Consider the following 15313-nt stretch of genomic DNA (forward strand, 5'->3'; position numbering starts at 1 on the left):
CATTTTTTAAACAGATTTTATTTATTTATTTGAGATAGAGTGAGAGAGAGAGAGAGCACAAGCAGGGGAAGGGGAGTGGCAGAGGGAGAGGGAGAAGCCTACTCTCCACTGAATAGGGAGCCCAACTCGGGGTTCGATCCCAGGACCCAGGATCATGACCTGAGCCAAAGGCAGATGCTTAACCGACTGAGCCACCCAGGTGCTCCCAAAATACATTTCTTTATAAGTTAAAGTTCTGTTAGCTGGTGCCCTTTAGTCGTCATTGTCCAGTGGCTCTTCCCCCAGTAGCCTCTTAAGAAACTTCTGACAGGAACCCGAGGCTCAGCTATTGGTCTCTGACATTTTCTCCTTACAACTTATTCAAAGAGGTATCAACCTAATTAAGCCAAAAAACTCTTTGTCACAATCATCTTCACATGCTGGGTGGTCCAAGCTATCTCTCCCTCACAGCTTCTTTCAAAATGCTATTAGGGACGTCCCAGTGGCACAGTTGGTTAAGTGTCCTACTCTTGGTTGCAGCTCAGGTTGTGATCTCAGGGTCATGAGATCAAGTCCCACATAGGGCTCCACGCTGAGCGTGGCATCTGCTTGAGATTCTTTCTCCCTCTCCCTCTGCCCTTTCCACTCATGGCTTGCTCACATGCTCTCTCTCTCTCTCTCAAATAAATAAATCTTTTAAAAAATGCTATTAATCTCTCAGAAGTTCTAGGTCAGAGTGTTGTCTTCCTGCCACACGTTGGGCTCTTGGGGAAAAAAGGCCTGGGTTCTGCCCCTGATGTACTTAAATACAAATGAATACAACACACTCTGATCACTTCCAGATAAATATCTACTTATAAATATTTACTGATATAGTGCAAAGAGAATACTTAAGTCTGAGAGCATGTGGAGGGAATAATCAAAAAGGTTGGTGTTATGCAGGGAATATTCTTACTCCTTTTTTAAGAAAGAGGAAACTGAAGCAGGGAGGTTGGAGAATATCAAGGTAAGAAGATGGGAATAAGCCCTGACTCTGGCTGCCTTTGGGGTCAAATACCTGCTGTTACTTGACTCTGGTCTTGGTGTGTTTTGCTTCAATTTTCAGGAGAGTCCGATGGGTGAACTCCCCTGCTTGGGGCTGACTAGATCTTGTGTCAGCCCCTCTTATCAAGTTAGCTATGGCTGGCAGGGGCAGTCAGGACCGTGAAGGTCAAACCTGGGTGACCATGCCTACCTCTTCAGCAAATGATTCAAGTTCCCACCAAAAGAGAATTCTTCATGGCTTTCTGAGAAGGTGGTATAGGCCAAATAGCCTTGCTCAAATCTTTTTTTTTTTTTAAGATTTTATGTATTCCTTTGATAGAGAGAGAGCATGAGCAGGAGAGGAGCAGAGGGAGAGGGAGCAGACTCCTGCTGAGCCCGGAGCCCAATGCAGGGCTCTATCCCAGGACCCTGGGACCATGACCCAAGCCCAAGGCAGACACTCAACCACCTGAGCCACCCAGGTGCCCCAGGCCCTGCTCAAATCTATCTGTCATTCTTAATAAGTCTGATTCTCATCAGCTTGTCCACAGCTCTATTTTCCAGGCAAGAATAAAAGAGCTGGGTCTTAAATATGGAAAAGTCTGGTATCTTTTCTGAGCGCAAGAGGAATTTTTAAAAAAGAATGGGTTCTAAAATTTTTTTGTTTGTTGATGAAAATGATCACTTTTTTCCTAATAGCCAATATTTTAATCTGAGAGTATTTCTGTTTCCCCCATTTTCTCAATCATTTGAATTCTGTCAACTTTGTAGGATGATTGGAAGGTAATAAAGACAAAACATGAAAAAAATCTGCTGACATTATCCAAATAGTTTATAAAAGATTATTTGTTGACCATCCAAAAATGAGGTTATATAGGAAAACAAGGGGGAATAAAGACTAAAATATGGTAAATTGAATGTATTAATTAGAACTCTTGGTTACACCGAGAGAAAACCAAATAAAATTGACTTAGGTGAACAGTAGAATGTATTACAAATATACTGGATATCTCATAGAAACTAAAGACGCAAATCAGGAACAGTCAGAATCTAGGGTTTGAACATATTCAGGACCTTCCGATCCTCTGGCTGTTCTGTCATTTGCTCAGAAGTCCACTTCTAGACTAACCGAGGTGACCAGTTGTGTTGAAGAACTGTAAGTACGGAGTAGGGAGAGTGAACAGAAAGACGGTACTGTTTTCACAAGAAGTAAAAAGAGTAACCAAACAGAGATGCCCAAAAATAGAGAAGCAAGACAGCAAGAGAAAATAGTTTGTCACGTTCTTGAATATTTAGAAATAATCAAGGTCCGTTTTAAGGGTCAAGTACTCTCCTCCATTTTAAGGAAAAACTCCTTTATTCAGGGACATAATTTGAAAGACATACCAACAAATGGCAAGCTTTCTATTGTGCAATAGACAGGTTTATTGTGCTCTTGGCCTATTGTGCAATGCTTAATTACCAATATTTATTGTGCGCTCCTTATACACAAAGTACTCTTTTAGATATGGGGTGGGAGTTACAAAGATGAATGGGTCCCGCCCCCAAAGAGTTTACACTTTGTAGTCTGTAGAAGGAAAAGCAAACTATAATGACTATGTCATTCTAACATAAAGACTGATCACTTGCTAAAAAGCAAATTCTGAACTATTCCATCATTTCTTCTAAAAAAGAATTTGTGGCCTTTTTTAAAAAAAAAGATGCTCTATATGATGCATCACCACAATCTGTGGTCTGAACTAAATTTGCAATCTGCTAAGTGTCCTCAACTATAAGTTGCATACTGATGACACAACTGAAGACAGTGAGTGAAAATGTTTCCTGTTTCTGTTTCTCACTCACCTTTTGGGGAAAAACCAGTGAAGAAAGGGGAAAGTAGGTTAGTTTTTATAAGTGATGTAAGTGTGCTTTTATTTACTATTGTTATTATTTCCAAGTCTGGTTTTTAAAAGTCTGAGAAGTTGAGGGGATTAAGAGCTTGGTGAGAGAGGAGGTTTGGGGGAGATACCAGCAGGTGGCGCTTGTCTCCTCCGACGAGATTAGAATATTTTAGGCATCCTAGAATCCTGTAGGAATTAGGGGCGACTGTGCATGCACTCAACGCAAGTGACATAGATCATGTCGTACTTTAGTGCCGAGTACACGAAGTCACCGGTTCCAGCCTCTTGGCCAGGCCATCATCTTTCTGCACTACCATTTGAAAGACTGGCTCACCTACCAGCGGGGTTGTAGTATTTTCTACAAGCATCCTCATCTCTCCTAGCCGAGTCGCTCATAGCGACCGTCAAGATGGTTATCTCGCAGAGATGAAGGCCCTAGAGAGCTGGAGCTACAACTTCAGAAGGGAGTGAGGTTTTATCAGTCTTCAGCTGGACTGCCCTGTGCTGTCAGATGTTCTGTCGCCACGTCTGGGCAGAACGTGAATTTGCTTACACGTCAGTCCCCATGTCCTTTGGGGGCAAGAAGAAGCGGCACAAGGACACTTTGACGGTACCTGTGCGTAGGCTCAAAATGTGCTGAGTTACTGGCTAGTTTTGGTCACTGGTTTTCTTACTTCTCTCTGCACCACTCAACTTCGGGGCTCAGTCAGCCATAGCCAGCCCCTCTCCCTCATGTGCCGGTGGATTCTGTCCACCATCAAAACTACCCTCATTTTGAAAGTCCTTCCTTTCTGTGTTTGTAGTTTCCCCCCATCGCTCAGAATACCTTCTGCCCTACTCTTATTTGTCTCTTCGCCCTGAGGTCCAGCCAGGGACTACACAGGAAGAAGGGCAACCCTACAGTCTGAGGGCTGCAAGTTCGCATCCCGCTCCGCCTCGGACTGCACCGGTGACCCTAGACAAGTTTTTTTGTTTTGTTTTGTTTTGTTTTGTTTTGTTTTGTTTTGTTTTGTTTTAACTTCCTCTGTACTCTGGGGAAACAGGTTTTCCGCTCATTGGATCCCTGGATTAATGAGATAATTAATGTAGACTACTTAGACCACCACTGGTGCATTGTAGGCGCCCAAATGCCAGGGGTCTGACCCCACGGTGAGAAACTGCCTCTTGGGGAGCTGTGGGTCAGAAAGCCAATATAGTTCGCAGAATTGAGATAACCTCTCACCTCCTCATGATATCACTGTGTTTCAAACCCCATCTATTGCCTCGCTGGCGTCTTCTCAGACCCTCTAAAACCTCTTGTTCCCCCCCCAATACCCTGGGCAGCAAAAAGAAACCCAGGGGCGTTGGGCGTCTAAACGAAGATCACCCCGGAAATGGGGCCCGGCCCCCTGACGTACCCCCGACTGCCGGGCGGAGCGCAGCGAAACTGCGGGGGGCCGGCCGGGCTCGGAGCGGAGGAAGGCTAAGGGCTGGACTGACAGCTTGGGGTAGGAGGAGGAGAGAGCAGGCGGCGCGGCGGAGGAGGGGAGAGCCGCCTAGAGGAGGGAGCAAGGGCGGGAGGAGACACATGCGCGCTGCCTGCCGCCGCCGCCGCCGCCGCCGCAGTCCTTAGCTTCCCGGGGACAGGAAACCTTCGAGACCGAGCTGCCACTGCCGCCTCCCCGCCTGCCCCCCATTCCGCGCGCCTGCCACACCCTCCTCCCCTTCTTCCAGTATCTTCCGGTGGGGCACTGTAGGGACTCGGCCCGCGCTGCAGTCTCCCCCTCCCGGGGGAAAGCTGTGACCCCCCCCGCAGGAGCGGCGGGGCGGGGTGGGGGGGCCCGGGAGAAGATGGCGACGCCGGGAAGCGAACCCCAACCTTTCGTCCCTGCCCTCTCGGTGGTTACTCTGCACCCACATCACCATCCCCACCACCACCACCACCACCACCATCAGCACCACGGAGGAACCGGAGCCAGCAGCGGGGTCGGGGGAGGCGGCGGCGGCGGCGGCAGCGGGGGCTTCAACCTGCCCTTGAACCGGGGGCTGGAGCGCGCGCTGGAGGAAGCGGCCAATTCCGGGGGGTTGAACCTCAGCGCCAGGAAATTGAAGGAATTTCCCAGGACCGCGGCCCCAGGGCACGACCTCTCGGACACGGTGCAGGCAGGTGAGAAAAGGCCGAGGGGAGCCAGTGGGTGTGGGTGACTGGCTGTCGCGCCTTCCCCTCGCCGCGGCCCGTCAGATCTGGCCTCGCTGGGGGTCCTCTGGCCGGTGCTCTCCAGAGTAAGGAACACGCGTGGGCACGGGAGAGGCGGGCCCCGCGGAGGGCAAGGTGGCCCCCGCCTGGCCAGAGAACTGGGGTGCGCCTGGCTGCGGCGCCCGCGAGCACGCGGGTCTCCGGCTCCCCACCCTGCGGCGGCCGCTCCAGGGAAGTGGCGGCCCGGCGGAGAGTCACGGGCGCGCTGTGGAAGTGGGAGGTTTGGGGCGGCCGCATGGGCTTCCCCGGCCCCGCGCAGAGGCCGGGAAGCCGAGCGCCGGGTGGGTGCTTCCGACCAAGGCAAGCCCGGTTCGCGACAGGCGTCGCCCGTCCGGACTGGGAAACCGAGACAAAGGTGGCGCGCCCGGGGCCGACCCGAGGGCAGCGGCGCGGTGCCGCTAGGCCCCCTCGCGACATCACCGGGCGGTCGGGCAACTTGGTGCCGACTGCGAGGAGGTGCCAGGCTTCCTCTTCCTGCGCCTGTGCGAGGGAAGAGTCGCTGCTGTTGTCGCCAATCCGAATGGGCAGCCACTTCGCCGGCGGTCGGCTTGGCTCCCGCGTTCCTTGCCTTTCGCTAACCGCCCACACGGTTTGGTCCTGCCGCCGAGGCTCCCTGGTTCTCAGTAACCCGATCTATGTGGGGGCCCAGGAGGGGACGGCATGGCATATTAAAAGAAAAGTAATTAAAGTGAGCCGGTTTTCCTGTGTGAACCCGACAAGTTGTAACTCGCGCCAATGAGCAGCCAGCTCTTTCAAGTTATGTCATGTATTGACATATTTCTGAGACGTCTGCTTTCTCTTTGGTAGTTGGAGTTCCTGGAGCGGGATCTATAAACAGGAAGGAGGGTGGTGGAACTCGATTCGGGGCTTGGGATCCCTTAGAACTGCCTTGGTTTCCGACCATCCGGTTCAGCTCCCAGGGGGGAGGGTTTGTATCTTGGCAAGCGCCCAACATTTCCCAGCGCAGTGGGTGCCCCATTTTGGAACCACTGCCCAGACCTCCTGGCTGTCATCACCTCATGGGCTGAGTGTCAGACCCCTTGGATACTGGATGGCTCAACTCTCAGCTGCAGATCTCCCAGTTTCCTCTCCTGGGGGAAAAAAAGGGGGTTGGGCGAGGGAGCGAGGCTTTTGGAGCTAGGTTTCCAGTGCTTTTTGTTTTCGACTTCAATTCAGTAAACATCTTTGAGTGTCTTAATGAGTATTTAGAAAGAATTCCAAGTGCGCTGGAGGCAAAAAAGGGCTCTTTAGGGTCATTAAACTTTGTGACTTGCATTAGGGATAGTCAGGAATGGGCGAAAGGGAGGGAATTTCCAGAGTTGAGCTCTCAGCAGCTGGGGAGTCTCTCGATAGGAGCTCTTAGTTACATTTTCTCAAGTGGAAGTTATTCCAAGAATTGCCTGAATCATTAACTTAAAAAAAAAAATCTGTTGTTAAGTTCTACTTCCCTTTTGCCTTAGAGTATACCAGGGATTATGGAAGGATTGGATATGACTGGGGAAAACAGAGCTGGCATAAGCAATGATACGTGTTTGTACGGTCAGTAGGGGGGTTCGAAAGTTGTTGGTCACTTCAGTTATGCAGACGTTTATTCCCAAATTTGAGTGAACTTGATGTGTCTGCTGTGTTGGCATGTCTTTGAGACCTGTGCTTTTAAAAGCAGGGACCACCTTTTTCAGTTAAGACCTTGCCATGTGAGGTAAATGCTCCACAATATTCCTGTTCTCCTCTCTTGCTTGCTTGTGGTGAACATAGGCTGTGAGTTTTGCCAGTTTTTAATTATGACCCTTCCTTGCACATATTTAATGTTGAGAGAATTCTAACTAGTTAAAACGCAGAATCTTAACATGAATTTCCCAACCAAAAAAAAATGCAATATTAGTTATGGGATAGGGAATGTCACCAACGTTTGTAGAAATGTAGGACATCCTGGAAAGGATAAAGTGTGTTCAGTGTAGCCAGCTATTTCTCGTGAAATGTGAGTACTCCTATGTATTCAAGGGTTGCTTCTGCAAAACATCTTTGCCTCAGGTCAAAAGCTGGCTGTAAAGCAAATGTATTCTGCCCTTTGTTCTAAAGAAATATTTACTGATCACTGTTCTTTATTTGGAGGAGCAAAAATCAAAATAAAGCAAGAGTTAAATCACCCCCAGTTTGCACAGTGTTGCCATTTACTGCATATGAAGTTCCAGCCAAGTGGAGAGTATGAGGAATATGACATACAATAAAGATAGTGGTTTCTCCTGGTTAATATTTAGTTTACAGAAAAGCTCTTAAAATCAGAATGGCACATGAAGATTCTTAAAGACCTGAGATGTAAAGTGTACTTTTTCATAAATTTTGTAAAATGAAGAGTGACATAGAAAGCTTTTTCTCACTGTTCAGTTGTATAACACAGGCCATTTGGTTTATCCCCTAGCAGCCAGATGCAGACCTGCACTCTTGGGCAAGGTAACCTATCTGAACAGAGTGGCAAACTGGGATGTGAATGCAGAAACATAGAGGCCGGGGGCCGCTCAGTAGATGTCTAAACTCTGTCACTAAAGTGCATACATATTTTTCACAGGAAAAAAATACTCGCAAGCCCTCACTCAAAGTGCCTCAGATAGGCTCAGAGCCTTTTGATTTGCTCATATTTGAGTCGAAATAATCTTGTTGTCAGCGTCCAGTCTTTTTTCAGGTTGAGAAGGTTCGGATAGAAAGGCTGACTTAGGCAGGTGTGGTGACACAGGTGACACTGAATGGGAGAAGCATGAACAAAAAAACCACGATTAGCTCTTGGTGTTTGCACTTTGCAGTGTGCCAAGGACTTTATCTGCATGATCCCGCTCAGTCCTCACTGGAAGCCTATTCATATCCTCACTGATGGTTGGGGAGAGATCGCAATTGAGAGAAGTCAGGTCATATGCTCAAGATCATACCCTTACTTAGATGGTGAGCCAGTGACTGGACCCTGACAGTTTCACTTTGGCTTTTATGTTCTTGACCATTTTCCTGTGAAGCAGAGAAGAGGTGGAGAGGAGCAGAATCCGGGAGGCTGTTTGACGGTTCATTCAGCCAACATTCATTCCACAAGAACCTGCCAAGCCCTGCTAAGTGCCAGGCACTATTTTAGGCTCCAGGGACCATCAGAGAATCCCTGTATCTCTTCATATGGAGTTTCCATTCTGTTTGGAGGGGGATGGGGAGAGAAAGGAGGAAATTGATTTTGCAGAATGAGTTGGAAGATTTACAGTATAAATATAATCCCTTGTTTCAGAAAGACACATGCTGCCTTGATTTAAGGTGACTTGAGGTAGCTTGTAACAACAAGAGCACAAAGGATGACTAGTAAGACAGAGAAACTGAAGCATAAAATTGGGCCTGATAAAAAGAAGTACACATGTGCATCAGGAAAGCAAACTTTTTTTTTCTAGTGCTGATTTATTAAGTGTATCATTTTGTGATGAAGAAGTTCAAGATGGTGTGGAATATGACTGAGAAAAAGCAAATCGAAAAGAGGAGTAAGAAAAGAAAGTGTCTGTCTCAGATTGATTGCAGGAGGGGCTAGAAAATAAAAAGGAAGCCCTTGGACTTGATGCGCAGACAGTTGGTGAGAACTGGTCCCATTAAGGAGAGGGTGGAGGGGAGCCTGGGTGGCTCAGTCGTTAAGTGCCTTCGGCTCAGGTCATGATCCCGGGGTCCTGGGATGGAGCCCCACATCGGGCTCCCTGCTCAGCGGGAAGCCTGCTTCTCCCTCTGCTCCTCCCCCTGCTTGTTCTCTCTCTCTCTCTTTCTCTCAAATAAATAAATAAAATCTTAAAAAAAAAAAAAGGAGAGGGTGGAGTGTATCATGATAGTATCTTTTTGAGGTGGTTGGAAGCAGGAAAGACTGTACGGGAAATGAAGAGCCTACCCAAGCAGGAATATAGAAGTCTGGCATAAAAAAATGCTCACGGTGGTCCCGTATGTGCCTGTGTGGAATGTATAGGAGATTGCAAGGTGAAGATAAGATAGGAATGCATGAGAAGGTAAGTAATAGTTCAGGAAGTCCCAGGAGCCTCAAAGCAGGTCAAGGTGAGATGCTGAATCACATAGACAGACACTGTCTGTGAAATTCAGAAGAAAAGGTCTTTTCAGTGAAGCTGGTTAGGAACGACTTTCATAGCATAGGCATGGTTTGGGTCAGATTTTATAGGATGGATTAGTTTTAGATAGAAGTGCCCGTGGACATTCTGTGGTCAGAAAGATATTTCTGAGATGTGGAGTGAGAACCTGATGGCCTGAGATCTGTGACTAAAACAGAAAGAGGCATTTAAGCCTGTGCCTCTGGTCCTATTCTCCCTGCCCACTATCACCATGTAATGAGGTCACAGAGAGCGAGGCTCTTAGGACCTTTTATTTGAGGACCCTGGAGATGGCTGAGGCCTGGGATTTGTCAGCCTATGGGACTAACACCCTAGTCTGTCTGAGCTACCTCTCTCAAATGTCTATACAGATGCAAAGAATCTTCTTGGAGATTTGTGGGCAGGCTTATCTGCTGAATGCTGACTTCCCCCACTCCCCTCCCATCCTATAGCGACTGAATCCTTAGGATATTAGCACTCTTTTGTCATCAGAATTCATACAGGACTTGATAAAGTAATCTGTGTGTTCTCAAATACACGTTCTGTTCCATAAATTTGGCCACCGAGAGTTTTCATTACAAATGTGATGAAACTTCTGAAATCATGTGGCTTCTTAAAACTTATGTTCTTTTATAGTGATATTTAGTTTCAGATTATTTTTCTGCTATTGAATTAAATTTATTAGTTATTGCCGTACCTATCATTTATTGTGGCCATCACTATCATAGAAATGTCTACATTTGTGACATGTATCTTCAGTGCTTTTCCATTCATAAATGATCAGTCACAGCTTTTCCTTCCTATTATTATTTTTTCTTCCGTTGATCAATTCCTTCCTTGTTAAGGTGTAGAGGACTTCTAATGGTGAAAGCTTTTAGAACATCGAAAACTCAATATATGTTGCCACTCAATATGTGGTGGCTCGGGATCCTGTCCAGATGCGCTCTTCTATGTATCTGTGTATGGCAGAAACCGTCTCCACAAACACACTGCTATTCTCAGTGCTTGCATTATAGGCCACTCTTCATTGAAGAGGTAGGAGCACACTAATCAAGTTTCTAGAATAATAGCATGCAATTATAGGTCACAAAACCTCTGGGAATTTTTGGCCTGTGCCGGTTTATAAAGAAACAGCCCAGGGTTTGACCTTCATCATCGAAATGATTCTACTGGATCACTTGTCAGTCACTGTGACATCTTATTTGATTTTTGGTGAGTGTAGGTCATCAAGCCAAAATTTGGCATACCCCACCATTTAAAATTTTTTAAGTTATTGACTAAAAAAATTTTTTTTTGATTTTTCACGCTGTGGTTTAGTAACTCTTTGGTGGCAAGCATTTAAAGGGTAGATACCTTTTGAAGTCTGTGTTAACCTTGATCAATTCACGGGTCAATTTCCTTTTATTCTTGTTCTTCTGATGTGTAGGAAGACTTTTTCTATCCTGTTATTTGACTTCATCATTGCTTGTTTTTAAACATAAGTTTTTCCTCTCTGTGTGTACTTTTCTATTTTTCCCTTTATATCTATCCATATAACTATTTATAAGTACAAAATATGCAAAATAGAGAAACATACATAAAATTATAGATAGGTGGATAGTTAGATGATAGATAGCTGATAGATGTTTTGTGTTTAGAGGAGCAGCATTTACTCTCTCAGTCTCTCTCGAGTTACCCCCAGGTACTGTACAGATTATGTTTTTCCAGAGACTTGGTAATTTAAATGATAGAAATGCTATTAACTCTACTTAAGGTGGCTGTGGGTTCATCCGTCAGGCCACGTAACTTGAACTCTTGTCTAAGCCTCACAAAAACCTGTTTGTGACACTACTTTCCAGATTTGGCTTAGTTCTTTGGAAAATTAGGGCTCTGCCTTAGAGAAACATCAGGGGAAACTGCCCTGGGCTTAGATTTGGTAAGGCCACCAATCTGTGAACTCTTTCAGTGAATGAGTCAGTTGTTGGGATTAAGATAATTTGGTGTTAATTGCAGTGACTATTTCAAATTATAATACTATAATCTATCATAAAAGGTTTAAGGATATAAAGCACAAAACCCAACTATATTTACATATTTGATGCCTTTATTTATATGCAACCTATAGGAAGCCTAGAAGCTCCTGTTACTGATACTCCTGATTTTTGTTGCTGCTGTTTTGTGAAAATTAATTCCAGCATTTGCAGTTACTGTATTTCAGATAGGTTTTTTTTCCCCCTACATTATGTGGATTGTTTAACTGAAAGAAAAAAAAAAAGGTCAGAATTCCAGGTAAGCCTTAGTTTAGGGAAACTAGGTCTATCCATGGAGACAGGCTAGAAGCACGCCTGTGTTTTCTTCATCTTAATTGAAGAGCTCAGTAGTATTACTTCCATCTACTGCAGTAAGAAGTCTTGCATTTGGAAACCATCTGTTCCCACTAAGTAATTCGAAAATAAAGTGAGATGGTTTACATGAACAGAAAGTTGACGAACTGTGAGAATTTGGCTTCTCCTGTTTACTCCAGCAAAGCAATAGGGAAAATGCCTTTATCATCAGATTGCTGCCTGTGTTCATAGTTTTTCCCACCCTATCCACCTTTACCAGCCACAAAGGAGGATATAGGTTGGGGGGGGGAACAATTACAGAAGAACAATGTTTGATTTCCATGACAGAAATGTTGTATGTTCTTGCATGATGAGAAATTATTGCTCCGCTGTTAATATGCTGTTGGTTTAGGGTTCTCAGAACTCTTCCAGGACATTTTTGTCACCAGCATCAGGCTCTAGGGGTTTGGAATCTTCTTTGATGTTGGCTTTTCTTCCTTTAGCTGTGTTTCCTCCGTCTTTTTGCTGGAGGGGGCCCTAAGACCTTGAGAGATTAATAGGGCCATGAGACCCCCAGCCCAGTGAGTGTTGAATTCCCTCTTCTCTGTTGTCCCCGAATGGGCAGAAAGAGACCCCATCTTAATTTTTTTTAATCCTCTGGTTTCTTCCATGGCCTTGCTTTTGACAGCTGACCCCTGCAGTGCAAGACCCAGCGTTTTGCTACACAACATATTCCTCCAGTATTCTTTCCTGTGTTTGATGTTGATGCCATCCAGTGTTAGGAGCAGCATCAGTATGTCTGACCTGGTTCCGTCAGCGTAGCTCTGATTCGACTCTTGTTATCTCTGCAGGCAACAGTGACACGTTCAGAGAAGGGCGTCAGGTGCAGGCTCTCTGACTTGGCTTTCCTCTACATTGCCTTCATTTCGCTTTTCCAGGTCATTTCCCTCACTTCCCCCTTCTGCCTGCCTGGTCGGAGTCTACTTCTCTCCCACTCTGATTTCGTCCAGTCCCCAGGCTAACTTAAAACGTACAGCCTCCCCGCCAGCCCTCCATGTGGATCTGAGCCCTGAATCATGCATGCCCTCAGGGCACCTTTGCAGTAGTTCCTTATGGCATTTTTGGTTAATGATTACTTTCCTCCTTTGGTACTTTTCCCATGTTTAGGCGGTTTCTGCCTATACTGTCCTGGAAGGTCTGGCCAGACAGGGTTTTCTTTATTTTTACATGCGCCGTCCGTGCCTCTCGCAAATAGTGTGAGGTCTCCATCAGGGTGACTGTTGCATCTGCTCTTTCCCACTCGCGGCCTACTCTGAGTCTCTGTACTTTTAATCCATCATCTTGGATCTGACCAGATAACTGAGACCCTGAGCACCCCTGCAGAGTGCGAATGATAGGTGCTCAGTGGGGTTATTGTGAAGACAATGATTATAAAATGACACCAGAACACAATCAAGTGCTTTCTCTGGGCCAAGTATTGCCCCTCGTGCTTTATATGTAAATCTATGTATTAAATCTAGGTAGTATAGGTATCGCCTTATTTGATTCTTGCCGAGTGTTCTGTTTTAGCCATGGGAGGAACTTGCTAACCCCTGTCTCTTCTAGCTGTTACCAGGATCCCACCCAACCTCCCGCATCTGGTTCAAGTTCATCTGCTTCTGAAATGCCTTTCTTGACTACTGTGGCTTGAAGAGGGAGTTTAGATATCTAGAAAGGATCCGTTCACATCTCTCCCAGAGAGCTTAAGCCACTTGACCAACGTCACACAGCAGGGCGGTGGGTAGGCTCCTGAGACAAGGCAGAGTCTCACAGCCTCACACCAAAGGGCTGTTTCTGTGGAACCCGGAGGCTACCCTGGCCTGGATGAAAGACCTCCTTCCTTCCATAGAGTTCTCAGGTCAAATTCTTCCAGACCAGCCGTGTGGATGGTCCCTAAAAGAAAAAAAAATACTGTGAAAACTTTAATAGCATATGGTTTAAAGCCAGGGAGAATAAGATATAAAATTAATAGTGGTTATAGATGAAACATGTTAGTTCAGGATTTTACTGCATGTGGTCTGGGGGACATGCATGGGCCCCGGGTGAACTGGATTCCAAATACTGAAAGGCGGGTGTGTGGGGCAGTCCCTGGTCCACAAACTGGAGGCCCACAATGGTCTTTCATTTTCAGTGTTTTTCTTGGCACTCCTGTGGAAATAAAGCAGTAAGTGGTGGTTTGGTTCTCTCGCCAACCCTCTATTTAACCCTGGCAGAGGTGGGCCTCCATATTAATGGTGGTTTCTTATTGTTTCTTTGGAAAAATGCAGCGTTAGTTGTAACATGAAATTCTGAATCTGGAGATCTTGGCATCAGGCTGTGAACAAAGCTCCCGCCTCGTGGGGACAACTCTCTCCCCTTCATCCTTTCTGACCGAATGTCAGAAGGTTTCTCTACCCTCCTCCAGGTCCCTCAGTCCGTAGGTGTCCCTTCCCACTGGTGTGGGGACAAGGGTTGGCATAAGTCAGAGGGTCGGCTCTGGGACTCCTCGAGGCCTCTCGGCCGAGGAGGGGCTGGCCCAGCAGATGTTGTCTGAGGGAGACGGGCAAGGATTCAAACCCTTCTCCATGTATTTTTTTTTTATTTTTTATATATTATTTCCTCAATTTATTAACTTTAGAATTTGAAGCAAGTTCCTGAATCTCATGGAGCTTCAGGTTTGTAATTTGTGAGAAGTGAAAATACTCTTTTTTTTTTTTAAGATTTTATTTATTTATTCATGAGAGACAGACAGAGAAAGAGAGAGAGAGAGAAGCAGAGGGAGAAGCAGGCTCCCAAGGAGCAGGGAGCCCGATGTGGGACTCGATCCCAGGACCCTGGGATCATGACCTGAGCCGAAGGCAGACGCTTAACCATCTGAGCCACCCAGGCGCCCGAAGTGAAAAATACTCTTTACCTCTCAGGGCTGTGAGGATTCCTGAGGGAGGTGCAGGACCCAGAGCAGTGGGTCTGGCACAGAGTGAGTCATCAGTAGATGTCATTGGCCCTCGTGGGCTCCCCTGGGGTTATGTCATAGTTTTCTTCAGTAAAAATAATCATTGGAAATTGTTGGCATATTATTAGCATGGGGGCTATGAGTGCACTGTGGCTGGGTCTTAGTCCTGGCTCCACCAGGATGGGGGGAGTGCTTAAACTCCCTGTGCCTCAGTGCCCCCAGCATAAAATGGGGGATAATAATCATAGGATTATTGTGAGGAGTAAGTAAATGAATATATGTGTAAAGTGTTTAGTTCAATGCCTGGCATTGACCTTTGCCATCATTATTATACTCCATTATCTTTAGAAAACGGATTCAATTTTATAAAGCACCAAAAAACCCCCTAAATTCCTGGAAATTTTGTGACATTTTAAAATGATTTTAATCCCTAGAAAGCTTGAGTATACATGCTTCCAGTGTGTGTAAGCATCACTGAAACTCTTTGACAGTCTTTGGAAGATGATAGAGTAGGTAGTACTTATTATTCCAGCTCTAAATATTCAGAGCTGGATTACATGTGAGGAAACCCAGACTAGATGGTGAGATGGGTTTTCCTTGAGTTATGTTGCTAGTGGGTGGTTGAGCCAGGACCAGGTCTTCTGAGCTTTTATGTGATTTCCATTCAGTCTTTAATATAACAGCATTCTTAGGTCTGGTTTTGATTTTACCAGGATGGAGAAATCCTGAGGGGGACAAGCCTGATGAGAAGAATGAGTTTGGGATTCTCCCAGCAAAGGATGGGGAACCATATTCTGGTGCCACACTATGTATTG

General features: G+C 46.0%; 1 protein-coding gene across 3 annotated transcripts in view; it reads left to right on the forward strand.

The window, feature by feature from the left end:
• The first annotated feature begins 4338 nt into the window (after positions 1–4338).
• Positions 4339–15313, forward strand: part of LRCH1 (leucine rich repeats and calponin homology domain containing 1) — a 196589-nt gene continuing 185614 nt past the window's right edge. Inside the window, exon 1 of one of the 3 annotated variants that reach the window (XM_025874875.2) lies at positions 4339–5028. In XM_025874875.2, the coding sequence (XP_025730660.1) occupies positions 4713–5028 (316 nt within the window). In that variant the 5' untranslated portion in view covers positions 4339–4712. The remainder of the gene's footprint in view (positions 5029–15313) is intronic. The other 2 variants (XM_025874874.2, XM_073894535.1) reach the window with 2 other exon arrangements.

The sequence above is a fragment of the Callorhinus ursinus genome, unplaced genomic scaffold, assembly GCF_003265705.2.
Source record: "Callorhinus ursinus isolate GAN/ISIS: 27379988/994484 unplaced genomic scaffold, GSC_fseal_2.0 scaffold7, whole genome shotgun sequence".
NCBI lineage: Eukaryota > Metazoa > Chordata > Mammalia > Carnivora > Otariidae > Callorhinus > Callorhinus ursinus.